Source organism: Medicago sativa, chromosome 4 (genome assembly GCF_051527215.1).
Source record: "Medicago sativa cultivar Bolivia chromosome 4, Bolivia_mono, whole genome shotgun sequence".
Taxonomy (NCBI): Eukaryota; Viridiplantae; Streptophyta; class Magnoliopsida; order Fabales; family Fabaceae; genus Medicago; species Medicago sativa.
The window spans coordinates 93762435-93779893 of NC_140752.1; the positions used below are offsets into that span (position 1 = coordinate 93762435).

The 17459-nt window shown below is 32.4% G+C and overlaps 2 protein-coding genes across 3 annotated transcripts; one reads left to right on the top strand and one right to left on the bottom strand.

Annotated features, from left to right (window-relative positions):
• Positions 1-258: 258 nt before the first annotated feature.
• LOC146933965 (magnesium transporter MRS2-F-like) lies at positions 259-3088 on the bottom strand. Its single transcript, XM_085708420.1, has 5 exons — positions 2408-3088; positions 1996-2124; positions 938-1083; positions 693-813; positions 259-563 (listed from the first exon to the last, which is right to left on the bottom strand). The coding sequence occupies exons 1-5, from the start codon at positions 2960-2962 to the stop codon at positions 282-284; spliced, it is 1233 nt and encodes a 410-aa protein (XP_085564546.1). The 5' UTR covers positions 2963-3088; the 3' UTR covers positions 259-281.
• Positions 3089-9206: 6118 nt separating this feature from the next.
• Positions 9207-16026, top strand: DGK2 (diacylglycerol kinase 2). Of its 2 annotated transcripts, none has more exons than XM_085705788.1 (8): positions 9207-9396; positions 10365-11481; positions 12938-13313; positions 13384-13460; positions 13945-14064; positions 14164-14331; positions 15127-15264; positions 15459-16026. In XM_085705788.1, exons 2-8 carry the CDS (start codon positions 10396-10398, stop codon positions 15609-15611), a joined length of 2118 nt encoding a protein of 705 aa, XP_085561914.1. In that variant the 5' UTR covers positions 9207-9396; positions 10365-10395; the 3' UTR covers positions 15612-16026. The 2 variants fall into 2 exon arrangements, with proteins under 2 accessions (XP_085561914.1, XP_085561915.1); XM_085705789.1 differs by having other exon boundaries at positions 9207-9278.
• The last annotated feature ends 1433 nt before the right edge of the window (positions 16027-17459 follow it).

Genomic DNA, 17459 nt, shown 5'->3' on the forward strand with positions numbered 1-17459 from the left:
TTTGAAAGAAAAAAAAAGAAACTGAAATATCATAGGGAGATGAATAGACGGCGAGAGAAACTGAAGCAGGCATATGGGGAATGAAAAAATTATACTGTGCAGCTTTAAAAATTAAGTAACACAATAAAGATTGATCTAAGGGTTGTTAATTCACCCTCTCATCTCTCATTTTAAAAGGTCCTCTCACTTGATATGCCCTCTATATATATATATATATATATATATATATATATATATATATATATATATATATATATATATATGTTGTGATTTAATTCCCTCTATTGAGGGAGCAAATATCTTTTTCCCCACCAAATAGAAACAAGGAATAATAACACGCAACCTAAGACTGTGCCACCAGTTGTGGCCCAAAATTGACGACTAGGTTGTCCGTCATAGAGATCAATATGAATATTCATGCCAAAGACTCCAACAACAACAATACCCAAATTGACTATGAAGTTTATTGTGTTGAGTATTATTGATGCTTGTAGAAGCTGATTTTGCTTATCATCCAACATTATGTTGATGTAGTCCTCTGTATTATCCACATACTCACTCAGCTAAACAAAGTAACAAAAGCACGTATCAGTTAATAGGTAAAATAACACATGTTCAACAAGTATACAAAAACAAAGGAACCATTCATTTTAGTTTCAAATAAGATAAAAGATTTTAAATGATATACGTACGGTGGACAATTTTTGCAAGATTCCATTTATCTGTGCAAAATATGCTTCTAAAAGCATCTCCAATTCTTCAACATCAGGCTTAGGATCATAGGATTTGTCTGTATCCAAATATGATTTTTCACTGCAAAGGAACAGATTGTGAGAATAGTATATAATTGATGTGCAGAATGTTCATAAGTTTTAATGCAATCTTATGTTTCAAAATAGAGCTTTTTATTTAATAGACTAGAGCTACCAGTTTCCACCTTTTGTTTATATCTTCATCAAATACTTCATTGTACGCTTCTTTTACTGATGTTTGGTCTGATAAGCAAGCATCAAGCTTTTGTGTCAAGTACATTTCAGCCATGTCATTATCATCATCCAACAAATTTTCGATTTGATCTGCGACCTGTTAAATCCGAGAATATTATTAATCCTTTTTTATTTTTTGAAGAACAATATAGTATTATTAAACAATCAAAAAGTAATGAGCATATATACTCCACTTTTATGTAGCAAAAGATATATTCATACATATATAGTGAGACTACTTGTAAAAGCCTATACATGTCTACAAGCTGTTTTCAGCTTATTCATAAGTTCTTTAGAGTGGCTTATGAAAATAGCAAATAGCTAAGAAATTGACTTTATTTTATACATAGACACTTCTGTGATAAGCGCTTATACTATAAGCGCTTAATTAAACTGTTTATGAAAACAAGGCAATTCAAAATAAAGGAACTCACAAACCCAGGTTTCTTGCATTTCGTTGAGATTTCACATTTTAGATTCACAATCTACAAATGACGCTCCTATCTGAAATTCTAGGTGATAAATAGAAAAGGAACTATGTATATATATCTTCCTAGCTTTTATTCTAAATTAAATTTGCACAAACCAGCCTACTATGATTGAAGTTAAATGTCAACGTAGACTTGTTATTCATGGCTGGCAATAGCAACACTCCAATTCTCATAAACGCATGAATGATTAGTAGGAACTAAAATGGTCTTTGGCACCAAATCGGTCAAAATCCGGTTAGGCTAAGTTGCTAATCTCAAATACATTTTGCACAAGTGTGCTAGATTAATAACTTAACATAAAAGAAACCTGCTAAAAAAACATGTCAAAAGGTAATCCATGCATAAATTATTAGATGTGAATAATCCAACTCTGTATTGGCATGTGGTGGCTTAGCAACAAAACAAAAAAACCTTTTTGAAAATCAGAAGCAAGGTTTATTTTCATTTTTAGTGGTTTTAACTTATAAGTTAGAATTGATTACACGATGTTTGAGTTTGACGACTATAGTGTTATTTACCTTTTGTACACGACCGGAAAGTGCAACCAGACGAGTCTTGATCTGCCTTACACGTTCAAGATTGAGAGTACTAATTCGAGAGGTCAATTCACCCAAAGCTGGGTAAGTCTCTTCTTCCAGTCTTTGAGTCTGATATAAACACAACACAACACAAGACAAGACAAGAAAAGCCTCAGAATCTCCAACTTCATGTAAAATATGTCTAATTCTACTACTGTTTAATTGTTAATAGGAAAAGACTCAGAATCTCCAATTATGAAATATTCATCTACAACAACATTGATGTATGTCTAATAGTAATGTGATCTTCCGTTTTAATATTAAAAGTTGTTGATCCATAACTAAACACAACAAATTGTAAAACCTAGATTCTTCTGACTAATTATTTTTATATGTTGCACGATTTACGTACCTCATATTCAAGGCAGGTACAAGCAGATTCAATACAAGACTCAAGAGCTTTGAACTCAAAAGGTAACTGCTTAGGAGTCGTCGCACCTGCTACACCAATGGATTCATTATTTGGAGAATGAGTAGGACTCTGCACCAACGGCAACAGCTCCTCCAACAAAGGTTTGACTTCACAATGACTATCAATGCCATCACTCCGCCGCTTGGGCGTTTGAATATTATTAGAAAGAAGAACACGCTTTTGAAGATCTTGAAGAAAGCGAATAAAGAAAGTGTCTATTGAATTGATCATAAGCACTTCATTCGAAGTGATAATCGCTCTAATGTGTTCTAAGTTAACAATAATGGCTTTTTCTCGTCCTAAGATAGAAGAAGGTTGAGAAAGCTTTGTATCAAAGACTCTAAGGTCACGTGCAGGTAAACCTGTTCGTCTCATGATCGAGTGTTTGTCGATATCCTCGACACGTGATTCACCTGTCTCTAATACTACCATCCAACTCTTTGCAATACCCTTTCGTTTACTTCCTTGCACTGTAGCCGCCATTGTAGCTGTCATCGTCGCTGCTTTTCCCTTCTCTTCTTTACTCAACCTTCTCTTCACGCATTAATCTTACTCAATTCTGATACAATTCTATGTATGGTAATTTTGATTAATAACTAGGTCTTTCGATCTTAGTTTAAATTCCCTTAAATAGTTGTTACTGGTTAGTTATAATAACACTAGAACTTCTCTTTCCCTATATTTTTGTAATCCGTTTAGTTTGATGATAAGAGATAAAATTCCGCCAAATTAGGCATTTTCTGTTTCATTTTGTAACTGAATATTCCTCTTTTGGTGGAATAATCGTAACAGACAACATGCTTGTTTGCACTTGCATTCCGTTATTATTTATGATAAGAAAATCTAGAAAAGAAATTATATCTTAAAAGAATAAATATTTAACTTTTTAGAGAAGTAAAATGTACTGTAACCAAAAAAAAAGAGAAGTAAAATGTACAATTTCATATATCAAATTTCTATCTTTAGCACACAAATATGTATTTTTGGGGCACATGCTGTTATTTTCTTATAGCTCACTGGCCTTCTAATTAATGATGGATTAACACCACAAAGGATGATTTAACAAACTACTTCTGCACCAATCTTGGCCTATGAAACTTCCATCAACCTTGTCCTACACCAAGAGACAGATGCATCAAGCACAAGAGTATGGGTTGTATTACACCATATATAATTGGCATCCTATAACCTACTTGTTACAGAAATTAGCACCCATAATGCAGAAAAAGTATCTATATTTTAGAAAATTGATTGCCATCATAGAGGCCTTGGCAAAGTTTAGGTTATTTGCTAGGTCATAAATGCAGGGTTAAAATTGATTTGAAAATTTTGAGGAGCCTACAAACCGGGTAAAGACAACATAACTGCAAACACTTTGTCAAAAGGATAGATGCTAATGTGGTCTGAATCACATACAGGATTTTTAAAAGATTTGAGCAATCCAACTAACAAGACAAACAATATTAAGAACTGATAACCAAATGCAGCGTCACCCTTCTGTTTGTCCGAGTTATACTGTGAAAGATGGACTACTATTATGGAAGAATAAACTCATGATACCTCATTGATATATTGTCCCATGTTAAAAGTGGTTTTTGGAAAGTACCATTATAACTCTCCCATTGGAGGACATGCATGCAGGTATATCATAAACACTCGCAGGGTAGATCATCAATTCAACCGGACAACAATGAAAGAAGACATAAATAATTTAACAAGCTAAGACAAATAATACTCTTCCAACATGCTTGCTACAACCGTTGCCAATCCTTTCACAAATATGGGAAAATGTGACCATGGATTTCATTTTCATAATTGGCCTACCTCTTTCTTTTGGTTTCACAACCACCAAGGTGTTTATTATTGATAGGTTGGAAAAATATGCACATTTTGTGCTGTTGAAGTCTGGCTTTACAAGTAAATCTGTGGCAGAATCATTCATAAAGAATGTGGTGAGGTTACAAGACATGCCAAAAATCATAGTCTTAGATAGAGACATATGGTTTTTACTGGGGAAAATTTGGGAGAATTTATTTCAACTTCAAGGAACAACGCTGGCTATGAAATTGACCTATCACCCACAGAATAATGAGCAATCAGAGACCTTGAACAAGTTCTTAGAGATGTATTTTAGAGGCTCACATTCAATAATCCAAAGGAGTGGTACAATTACGTACAAAGCCTTGACCTAGACCAAGTATTGGTATAAGTTATAACACGACCTTTCAAACAAGCATATGCATGCATGACTCCATTCAAAGTTGTTGCCTATGGAAGGAACCCACCAAAATTACTCAAATATACACCTAACCCAAATGATTCACATGAAATATAATTCAGAAGAAACTCACTCACATAGATAAAAAAAAGTGAGTGACTTCAAGCTACAAATAGGTGAAAAGGTTTTAGTTAAACTTCAACCCTAGTTTAACTAAAAAAGAGAGAAAAAATTGGGCATGCACATCTTTTGTCCATTCCCTATTATAGCAAGATTGGAGAGGTATTATATGATGGATTATTTTTAATCTCCTCTCATTTTATATTTCTGAATCAATCATTCCTCCGACTATTCTATCAAGTCCCGTACTCGAATATTTATGAACAATATGCCATCCATTTTGATTGTGGATGTAGATATTCTTGAGCTAGAAATCCACCTCTTAAAGGTGAATATTTGTCAAACATGCCCCGCATATTAAAATGTTAATCATATCATGCGGGACGATTTTCCATTACAATAGTTTTCAGATGTCTATTATTTTTCTTTTGATATGATTTTTCCACTTGATATCATTTCACTCCATCATTTTTTTACCATCCCAAACACAATGAAACATAACTTTATTTGATTCGATTCATTTTTATCTCATTCCACCAATTTAACCATAGAGTAATGAAAAGTGTTATTATGAATAAATATTAACATGCAAATATCATATTGTAGAGGGATATTAGACGACGGTTTTTTTTTTTTTTTAAGGATATTAGAAGACAGTTATTAAAATTAAACTAAAAACTAAAAATTCTCATTCTGTAGAAATATACGTATATTTAACTTTTTTTTTTTGATGAAATCCTTCTAGTTTATTATTTTACCAGTGCGATTATCGTTATCATTTTTTTCTTTTTGTTTATTTGATTTGATTTGATGGAAAAGGAGACGTCATTTCATTCAATCCACTTCACATTAACCTCCAATACGTGGCCTAGTAGCGTATGCCAAGAGGATTCTTTGATGACATTTGGCATTCTTCAACGGTTCAAGCTTGGTTGGACCCAGTTTTGTTCCACATATCATTGCGGTTTGACATCTGTGAAGATCATATGGTTAACTTTAATCTAATTTAGTGGCACAAAGAATTTTGAGATGAGACGTGCTATTTCTTGCGAGAGAAAATTCACGACATCATCACGAATGCTCCACAGACCTGCAAATTCAACACATGTTAAAGCTAATAAACCACACCCACCAGCTATATATACCATATACCATTAACCACATTTACATGCACTCAACTCAATGTTTCTACAACCATATGTACCCATACAACTTTACATCTCTATACGTGGCTCAATTACAGTGAGAAAAGCCTCTTCAATAATTTGGAGTATATTATTATTTATTAAGAATTATAGTAGGTTTTATTCAAATGCCAATTGTGTTGATGTACTAAAAAAAGAGAAAGAGTGATCACTTACATGGCCAATTTATACAAAATGTGTATTCTTGATATTTTCGTGATGTTTTTTTTCGCTAAATATAGCATTTTTCTTTTGAGATACATCATTCTAATTTTTCTTTAGACCTAAATGTCAATGTCTCTTTCATTTTATTTTTTTGACAAAAGTCATCGTCTCTTTCTCTAAAAAAAAAGTCATTGTCTCTTTTATTGAATACATCTACTATTTTTTTGAACAAGAATACATCTACTATTAACTTTATGATTTTTTTTTTATTTGAGTTAACAATAAATCGGATATCACTTTTGCAAAAAAAAAATAAATAAATCGGATATCATTTTGATTTGGAGGTTAAGAAATAGAGTGGTCTGGTGTAACATTAACACTTATTAACGATTAACGCATGAACCGGCCGGCACATGACAGGTCCAAAAGTAAGGCTCTTTAAAGCCTTTGTTTTAGGTCCTTCAATAAAAAAAAATATTTTATAAATAAAAAACCTTATATTCGAACAAAAAATGCTCTATATATTAAACGAGAACTAATATTGTGCACAACAAAAATAACCGTGTAAATCCTAATAATGGAATCCGTGTAAATCCTAATAATGGAATGTTTTTTTTGTTTTCTTTCAAATTTCAATTTAACTCAAAAGAAATGCTAATAACATTCGCTTTTAAACACTTACTTTAGTGCATATTCTTCTATCAAATGATATCAATGTATGTTTCACCATTTTACGTGAATTTTACGTCCAACTTATATACCTACCGTAATTTAAGCAAATAAGAGAATAAATATTAAAAAAAATATTAAGAAAATAGTGTTGTTAGCACTATTCTAGTATTCTTTGATCTAAAGACAATTTTAAGACTATCACTCTTGTGGCTTCCATGATAGTACACACCAACGTCTCTATCACACGACTACAAGATTTTTGCTTGGTAATTTTTATATTAACTTCTTTTTCTTTTTTATTTTCTTTTTTTGACAATATTTTTTCTTCTTTAATTTTGCTTCAGGCGGTTCATATTTTGAAGGACAACTATGAAAGGTCTTTGTAATAATTAATTATGTCAAAAAAGAAATTTACAAGCGATGGTTCGTTCTATTTTCTTTTCTGATATTTTGAGAAAAAATACAAGTGATTGAAAAATTAAAATGCCTTTGGTTTCATGCTTTCGTCGAATTTGTGCGAATAATTTGTTGAGCCATTTAGCAATGCTTATATTAAACATTGCTTTAGGTCTCATTTACTTTTAAAAAATATTGGGATAGCTTTGAATATATGACACTCTCATGTTTGCTTTTGTTCTTTTTATTGTGTTAACGTGTGTAGATATTGAACTATAATTTTTATTAAATTTCGATTTTGATTAAAATTATAATTATTTATATTTGCGAGTTTTAAATTGTAATAAATTATGGTTTTTTTTAAGGACAAAAACATTATAGCATTTTTATAGACAAATCTATAACAATATATAAAGGATATACAAGATTTTAGGCTGATATTTTAATTTTTTCAAATATATCATTAAACAAGTTTTACTATAATAATGCTATATTTTTTGTCATTGAAAAAATATAAAAATTTATATTATATTTACTATATTGTTGGTGTCATAAAAAATATATTGTTCAAAACTAAAATAATTTTAATTCAAACCCGTTTAAATTATAAATAACATCGAACAAAACACAATCATCCTCTATCTAAAAATGTTTTTTTTTTGTTTAACTTTGGCCTACAGATAAAATCATATGTAGATATAAAACTAAATAGACAACCTAAATATCAACAAACTTTTACCTACGGACAATTCGACATCTTTTGTCCTAAAGGTTGTCCCTGAGTAAAAGTTTAACAATGTAACATCAAAATATTGAGTTCAAATCTCCTTGAAGATATTTGTAAAATGGACATTAGCGTTGCTTCAGTTACTAAAAATTATAAAGTCGAAATTAATACTGAAGAAGAAAAAATTCAAAGAAGGTGTTAACATCACTCTATTTTCAACACTCACTCCAATACTTCCTCTTAATTGAGTGAAAAATATATGTGTCTCACACTTTAAAAATGAGATTCATATAAAGTGGTAGAACACACATATGTTTCAATCAATTAAAAAGGAAATGTTAAAAAAGAAGGAAAAGTCTTTCATGAACACAACCCCAAATAAATATTATTTGGATACACTCACATAAAATTAACAAAATTAAATAAAAAGTATTTAATCACATCAATTAATATATTGTAATTTTATTTTTCTTAAACTTTTACTTAGTTTTGTGTGTGTCCAAATATTTTGATTTGGGTTCATGCCCAACCAAATGTTCCTCTAAAAAGAAAGTGTTGATATCACTTCTCATTTATCATCTTTCTAAAGTTATGTTGAATAACCAAAAGCTATTATTTTACGTTTTTTGTTCAATACACCCCTAAATATATTATTATTTTTTTTCCCCTAAAAACAAGAATTTGTTTGAGTAAAAAAGAAAAAAGAATAAGAAAGGGTAGATTAGTAAATATACATAAACACGTCGGCCACGCTCGCCCCCATGCCTACGGGGAACCCAACAAGGAGGCCGTGTATTGAGGCAACGTAAAGCCCGCCCTTTTTACGTTTCTTTCTCTCTCTCTGCTTTTTTGCTTTTTTGATTTTCTTTATCTTATTTAATAGAGGAGTGATATTTTGACAAACAAAATCAAACAATTTTAATGACAACTTTTTTTTCTCTCTTCTTATTGGACAATAACAATAGAGAGAGAAAAAGGAAGAGAGAGAATAAAAGTATAATGTGAGTATGAGAGAGAAAGTTATCACAAAAGTTGTTTAAAAATGGTTGTTAAAATATCATTTCTCTATTTAATATTCTTGTTTTGAGAAGGTTGATGTAATTAATATACTAGTAAACCACTTTTTAAAACTAATTAAGGCGAAACAAAAGGCGATGATCCAAATCAAATCAAATCAAATCGAAATCTAAAATGAATAAAAATAAATAATAATAGTTGGTATCGCACTCCAAAATAAAATAATATGTTTCCTTGGAAGAAGGGGTTGTAACAGGATTCTGTTTCTGTTAAACTCCAATCCAAAATTCCTCTCTCGTTCTCGCTCTTCAGGTTTTTCTCTTTCTCATTCTACTACTATTTCTTCTTTACGATGATGATGATGATGATGATGACGACAACGACCAAAAATTCTTCTCCATTTTGATCTCATTCAAATCGATCGTGTTAGGTAAATACCAATACCAATACAATGTCTCTCATCTTTCTCTAGATTCCATCCATCATAGGTTGAATCTGTAACCATTTTTGAATATAGCTGCAACGATTCTTAATTTTACCCTTCTATTCTGCAACAGTGCTTTCCGTGCCCTACAATTTCTTTTTTTATATTTTCATTATCATTTTTATTTATGTATGTATTAATCGCTTTTTTATCTTATTCTTATATCACATGATTTATGAATACGGAATGATGCAATATTATACTCAAATCTTGATTTTTCGTTTGATTAGCTAGCTAGCTCAGAGGGTGGTTTTTTTTTTTTATTCAAAGTTTGTTTGGTTATGTGAATTGATTCTGGTTAAAATTGAGTTGAAAATTAAGTGTTTTATGTTTGGTTACATTGATCTCAAAACTAGTTGAACAAACATTTTCAGTGTAAAAATCAATTCTAGAATCATAAGCTACAGTTCCTAGCTTGTAGTAGGATCCATTTTGGAGGTAAAATCAATTTTACTATAGAGAAACCAAACATGTCAAAATCAATTATACATCTCTAGAATCAATTTTGACTCCTCTAAAAGTGTAACCAAACATATACTACATTCGCGTAAAAGTGAGTTGAACAATGTGCAAAAACCAAGTTTGGAGTCAAAAGCTACAAATCCTAGCTTAAAGTTAGAATCAGTTCTAGAGAGAAAATCAATTCTGATTGAGGGCATCCAAACTTGTCAAAATTCAAACCAAACATACACATAATTTATGGACACTGCATCAGCCTTGTGAATCCCATTTTGGAATAACCAACTGTCATATTCCCTTCAATTTTTTTTCCTACCCTACTACTACTAGTGTCCATTTTGCTGCCCATACTTTATATTTAATTTCAGTTATTTTGTCAGTTAGATTGATTTTATTTATTTTTTAACTTATCTGTTATCTGTAACAATGATTGAGGTTTCTTATTGAATGATCAGGTTGTACATTTTGGTAGCTAAGTAGAAACGAATGAGTTTTGTCATGTTCGATTTGGGAATTGTAATTTTGAGGTTTCTTACAAGCCCTGATGCTTCCATTGCATCTATTTTTGGATGGCTGATCACTGGATCATTTGGACTTGTAGCCGTCATATACGCTGTTCTCAAGTGGCAGCGACGAGCGTCTTTGAATTGGATTAAAGCTGCGGCCAGGGAAAAGAAGAAAGTTTGGAAAAAATTTAAAGTTCCTCTGTCGGATCATTTGTGGGTTGAAGATTTTACTTATGGGGAACAACCATCCACTTGTTGTTTCTGTTTGACTTCCCTATGGCCTTCTCAAAATTTAGGTGCAACAGCCTCACCACGTACTCCCCTCCATCGTTGCTCGGTTTGTGGTGTCGCAGCTCATTTCCTTTGTTCTCCGTATGCAGCAAAGGACTGTAAATGTGTGGCTCAGGCTGGGTTTAGTCATATTAGACACCATTGGTCAGAAAGATGGGTTAATGTGGATGATCATCATGAGATGTCTGCCTTCTGTTTTTACTGTGACGAAGCGTGTGGTGTCCCGTTTGTAAAATCCTCTCCTACATGGCATTGTCGTTGGTGTCAGCGCCTCATTCATGTGAAATGTCATAACAATTTGACTAGAGATTCTGGTGATTTTTGTGATTTGGGTTCTTTGAGGCCAATTATCCTCTCTCCTCTTTGTGTCAAAGAAGTTGATGAAAATCAAAAGGGTGGAAAACTAAGTTCTATTATAACCTCTTCCGTTCGTAGTCAGATTAGAAAGCGGCGTAACCATAATAAAAATGGAGGTGGTTGTCATACTAATGGTAAGTCACGAGGTTCAGCCGTTGCTGATCCAACATTATTAGAATATGTGTTGAACAGTCTTAAGCGGAACAAGTACAACGATGGGAAGCTCTTTGACTCCACAAACAATGGTAGAGCATCAGGGAATGGTTTAAATGTTACTCCTAGCCAAATCAAGAAATACACGTTGGTTGATTTGCCAAAAGATGCTAGGCCACTTTTGGTCTTCATCAATACCAGAAGTGGTGGGCAGCTTGGGCCTTCTCTTCACAGAAGATTGAATATGCTACTAAATCCTGTTCAGGTGATTACTTGATTCTTATTAACAAACATGCATTCTATTGAAGTAGTGGCTAGCATCTTTATTAAGCAGAGTGCAATTATGTCTTCTAGATGTTTTAAGTGTGAGATTGGTTCCTATGATTTAGGAGTTTGCTTGATTAGAAGTTAAATTTTGTGATCTTAGATCAGGAATAACTTGATTCCAACCTTTAATCTATCCTTCGTACTGCCTTGAATATATTATAACAAATCTGTTTCTTAAGATATAGTCTGTTTTGGATAGGAATGCAGAGTGATGACTGAAAGTTGCAATCTAACAGTCTAACCTTTTTTCTTTCTTTTTCTACTAATGTTCTGTAAAGAAAAGTTGTTATTGAGCAGCATGCTTATTTGTTATACACTTTCTTGTAATAGAAGATTTTAATTCTATATATTGTTCAGACTGTGCCCTGTTGGCCTTAACATTATGAGTCAAGATCCTCTCCATTTCATACCCTTTCCATTTAGTCCATTACCAAAGTTTTGGAAATATAGATGTAATAATGTGAAATTTGGTGGATCCAATTATTTAAAATACACTTCAAAACTCTTCAAAACTACAGTAATGGAGAGGAAAGATGCAGAGAATTCTGACTCTAACATTATGTGATTTGGATGACTGGATTCATGACCTTCAAGTATAAAATATTTTTTGCAAGTAAAACTCTGTAGTTGAAATTTCCTGTTCTTTTCTTTGAGAGGGAAGAACATTTATAAAAAAGTAAAAGGTTGTAATCTGTAATTGCACTAATAAGCATTGATATAAAAAATTAGAATTACTTAATAATGAAACTTTCTCCTGACAATGACCCTGTGGCTATGTCTTGAGTCCTATAATTCCTGATTGCATAAACTTGTTGGGCATGATATCATAATCTGTTAATTATTTGTGAATGTTTACAAGTGAGTGTTTTGGTGTTTGTATCAAGTATTTAATCTTCTTAAAAACTGTTGACGGTGAAAAGTCAACAAAAAGGAGCTAAAACAAGGTTAAACTGTATTGAAAAAATTAAGCATTGCTTGTTTTTTATAACAGTAATGTGCTGCATGAAAAATTCAAGACTGTGTTTTATTATTGGTATCTGTTAATTTTCTCATCAATAGGGTTTCTTTAGAAAAAAGGTGCTTAAAATTATTGTGCCCTTATGATACTGTATGATATGAATATACTGTATATCAATGTTTCATTGACGACAACAACAACAACCAAGCCTTATCCCACTAAGTGGGGTCGGCTACATGGATCAAATTACGGCATAATGTTCTATCATAAACAATGTTTCAATGAATCCCACTAAATAATTCTTTAAGAGCAAATGGTTGATGAAAATGGCTTTCTCTTTTCTTTCATATTTTAGCAATACTTGTCTAGACATTTTAATTTTTTTCATTTCATATCAGTCTCAATGGACATGTTCTGGTTTGGCATTTTACTGTAGGTCTTTGTATTGAGTTCTTCTCAAGGTCCTGAGGTAGGTCTGGAATTGTTCAAAAGTGTACCATATTTTAGAGTATTGGTTTGTGGTGGGGATGGCACTGTTGCATGGGTCCTCGATGCTATAGAAAAACACAATTTTGAGTCACCTCCACCTGTTGCAATTATTCCCCTAGGCACTGGAAATGATTTGTCCAGGGTTATGAATTGGGGAGGAGGCTTCTCTGCACTGGATGGACAGGGCGGGCTGACCATGCTTTTGCATGACATTAGCATTGCAGCAGTTACTATGTTAGATCGTTGGGAAGTTAAACTTGCAGAAGAAGACTCTGAAGGAAAACCACATAAAGTGAAAACTAAATCCATGATGAACTACCTAGGTACTTCACTGAAACAAAAACTATCTACGAATATTTCTTAAGAAATACTAACACCAACCTACTTTTATAGGAATTGGATGTGATGCAAAGGTTGCATATGAATTTCATGTTACTCGAGAGATAAATCCAGAAAAGTTTAGTAGCCAGGTACATATTCTCCCTCGATGTTCCATCATTGTAAAATATCTATTCATGTTAGACCACGTCAATTCTCTTGTTTTCTTTCAATGCTTATTATTTACATTACCATTTTTACGGCTGGGCAATATTCAGTAAAAATTATACTTCTGTTCATACCAAAAGCTCAGACTTATCCTAAATTTCCCTCATTGGCATTAGGGTGCTAAATGCAGTTTACTGAAACATTCAGAATTATCCTCTTATGCTGTTTATCATACCTCTAAATGGAAACCAGGAGAGATCATAGTGATGATGAGTGGATGGCTAGCAATGTCACTATGGACAGTTTAACAAATTATACGTTTTTATCTCCTCTTTTACCCCTTTTTATTGAAGACTTCTGGTTATGATTTAATTCTCATAAGTCTTATCTAGGTTGTTTAACTTATGCAATGCTTGAAAAGCTTTCACTTTTGGGTATATTTATATCTGATGGTAATTCTATTGACAGTTTTTTAATAAATTACGATATGCAAAAGAAGGAGCAAGAGACATTATGGACAGAACTTGTGCTGACTTGCCATGGCAAGTATGGCTTGAAGTGGACGGAAGAGACATTGAGATTCCCAAGGTTAATTACCGATGCTGATAATTATTTTTACACTGTGAATACCGCCTTCTATAAATTTATATGTAAAGCTTTATTTTTTAAATTTTTTTTTTCATGAAGGATTCAGAAGGCTTAATTGTGCTTAATATTGGGAGCTACATGGGTGGAGTAGATCTTTGGAAAAATGACTATGAGCATGATGATGATGATTTCAGTCTTCAATCCATGCATGACAAGATGCTTGAGGTAGTATGTGTTTGTGGAGCATGGCACCTGGGGAAACTTCAGGTATAGGATACTTAATCAGTTAATCTTAATGCACTTCTGAAGTATAAACTCAAGTCTTCATAACAATACTGGTAATTTTAATTATTCTAATATTTTTAAAATATTGATGTGATTACATTTAGCTGAATTCTTGAGGTATTTAATATTTAATGAGAGGATTCAGTAGATAGATTAGTCATTAAATGTAGTAATCTGATTATCAGAAGTACCAAACTGATCTAAACTGTAACATCAAAAAAAGGGGAAAAAAGTTATATGCTCAGACTTTTTTTTTTTTTTTGAATGGCAAATGTTAGTGGTTAATTGCTAGATTAATTTGTCCTCCTTTGTCCGGGTTTGAACCTAGGACCTATAAATAAATCAACAAAGATCTATGAATAAATCAATGAAGTAATCGAAGTTTTAGAATAATGTTGATTGTTAATTATTGTCTTGCTGCTTATGTGTCCATACAGTATATTTGAGCTTTCAAATTTAATCGGATGTATGAACTGTTTTCACTATTAGCATCCGTAAGTATGAAAGTTCAATACTATTGTCGCAACCAAATGTCTTTGTCAATTTTTTTTACAAACCTCTGTCTGTTGAAATAATTATTTTGAAAGTTGTTAAAGCTATCACAAGAGGTTAATGTATTTGGGCTTCGGCCCTCTTTCATCACCAAAAATAAAAGGAGGTTAATGTATTTACTATTTGTACACTAACTTCACTCTTTCTTTTTAGCAAATTCTTATGAAACAGATAAAAGACATTTACGGTAAATTAGTAAATAGTAATGTTTGATTTGCCCTGTAGGTTGGACTTTCACAAGCAAGAAGGCTAGCTCAAGGCAAAGTCATCAAGATACACTCTTCCAGTCCTTTCCCAGTTCAAATAGATGGGGAACCATTTATCCTACAACCAGGCTACATAGAGTTAACTCATCGTGGACAGGTAATGATATGCTTTTAGTCTTTTTGTAGTAAACTTCATTTCCATATTTTTCTACCTCTTCAGTTATGTGTACGGATTCCCGTTAGGAATCTTAGGAGCTTTTCAAACGTAAATCTAACAGGAATACTGAACGCAGCAAATTTCGCTCTTATATGTGGTGATTGATATCATTGCCTCTTATTTGCTATACTCAGGTATTCATGTTGAGGAGGACTTCAGAAGATGAGCCTAAAGGACAAGCAGCTGCTATAATGACAGAAGTATTATTAGAAGCGGAATGCAAGGGCATTATTAATACATCTCAGAGAAAAGTTCTTCTCAAGGACATAGCCATCAATCTTTCTTAAGATCCGCTTCTCGTTCAGCCTTCTAAAATAGTTGCCCAACTTTGGGTTTTTGCGCTCCAGTCCCCTTTTATAGGACCATTTTTGGTCATTTCCAAAAAATATAGAGAAAGGTATAGTTCCACACTTCCACAAAGCAGCTAATGTAAGATGAGTGAAAACTGTTGCGTCTAACACCCTAGGCTGTGTATATTGCAACCCGGCGTATTTTTTTTTTTCTTTTCTTTTTTCAAATCTGTGTAGTTATACGACCAACACCCAAATGAGATTAGAGGGAAAAAAAACTACTGATATGTATATGTTCATGGGTCTTGGCTTTTTGTATACGTAGTGTGTGTGTGGAGAGCTCTGTGCAAGTTAACAAACAGCTTCCAAGGTTTTTATTTTTTTATATATATTTTATCTCGCTTGAGAAAAAGTTTTTTTATATATATTTTATCTCGCTTGAGAAAAAGTTATTGTTACAATTTTTGTTAAATACTTTTTACTTCTCCCTTGAAACAATATCTTAAGTATATAATGTAATGTTACACAAAAATCATTCTTGTGGTTTTTCTAACATATACTAAATACTTCTCTTGGTGCTTGTAATTAATAGAGGTTGTGGTAAGCGTTGAAATGGGTAGCATTTCTGATGATCCGTCAACATCAAGAAAAGATTATCAACTTTTATTCCTTCCTCTAGATTTTCTCCAAGTTTCGGGATGAAAATGATATGGATCTAAATCATATAGTATGTGGCTTGCAATGGTCCAACCCATGATTCTCCTTCAATTCGAGCGACTTAACGTGTTTATTAATCTTTGAATTATTCTTCCCTTTCTATAAAAATATGAATCATAAAGGTGCATAAGAATCTGTTTGCATGCTCCGTACTCAGATTTCTTCCATTTGTGGTTTTTTTTTTGCGACAGATTCCTTTTAGATTTAAGAATCTTTGAATTATGCGTGACGCATACCAGCACAAATTGCATGAATTGAACATAATTGAATTAGTGGACGTTTCAAAAAAAATTGGACTTTTTAGATGTTGTTGCATCTGTATTACACTTGAATACATCGATAGAAGAAGGTAACCAACCAGCCGAGTGCTGAGAAATATCTGCATTTTTTGCATTTGTTTCGGCATACAGCCATGCATGTAGGCCATGCAGTAGCCTGCACCATCTGGTTAACTGGTTCCTTCACATCTTCACAGATGTTTTTTTTTTTAAATAAGTCAAAATTAACCGACTTAAATTGGTATCTAGGTGAATTGAACTTGAAACTTTCACAACTCCACAGATGTTGGTTTCATTTATTCTCAAAAAGCAGGCAAACAACATGCCAAAACAATGGAAAGGTGAAAGGAAACAAAGCAACCAAGAACCACCCGAACCATATATGTGCAAACAAGATAAAAGTTCCACTATCCAGTATCCACTCATACCAAGAGCAAGAGGACCCATGAAGTTTATACAAAAATCACTTTAATTCGCAGAACACCGCATGTCAAATTTATCCAGTTAAACCTTTTTTAAACCGAGGATTAGCTCCAAAGGAAGTGAAAATCAAGAACAGACAAAACAAATCCAGTGGCATTGCGAGCTGCCACTCTAAAAGCTACACTATACAACTAAAGCTAAATATAAGAGCTCTTGAAAAAAGAGTTATAGTTGTTTTTTTTTTCGAGTTTAAAAGCTACATATAGGTTAAAAGACGTTTGATAAAATATTTTTATAGAAACTATGATCTTATTTATTTTAGGAAAAAACTATGGTGTTATTTTAAATTACATAAATGGATCAATGTTTTAAATAAATTTATTACAATAATTTAAAGTTGTATCACGAATTTTTTCTAATTTAAAAT

What these genes read in the sequence shown, in the direction of transcription:
- LOC146933965 (XM_085708420.1), bottom strand. Translation starts at nt 2,962, where the DNA reads ATGACAGCTACAATGGCGGCTACAGTGCAAGGAAGTAAACGAAAGGGT. An exon ending in TTTCCGGTCGTGTACAAAAG is followed by an intron (nt 1,084 to 1,995) that starts GTAAATAACACT and finishes CGGATTTAACAG; the next exon opens with GTCGCAGATCAAATCGAAAA. An exon ending in TCTTGCAAAAATTGTCCACC is followed by an intron (nt 564 to 692) that starts GTACGTATATCA and finishes TACTTTGTTTAG; the next exon opens with CTGAGTGAGTATGTGGATAA.
- DGK2 (XM_085705788.1), top strand. Translation starts at nt 10,396, where the DNA reads ATGAGTTTTGTCATGTTCGATTTGGGAATTGTAATTTTGAGGTTTCTT. An exon ending in TGCTACTAAATCCTGTTCAG is followed by an intron (nt 11,482 to 12,937) that starts GTGATTACTTGA and finishes ATTTTACTGTAG; the next exon opens with GTCTTTGTATTGAGTTCTTC. An exon ending in GAGACATTGAGATTCCCAAG is followed by an intron (nt 14,065 to 14,163) that starts GTTAATTACCGA and finishes TTTTTCATGAAG; the next exon opens with GATTCAGAAGGCTTAATTGT.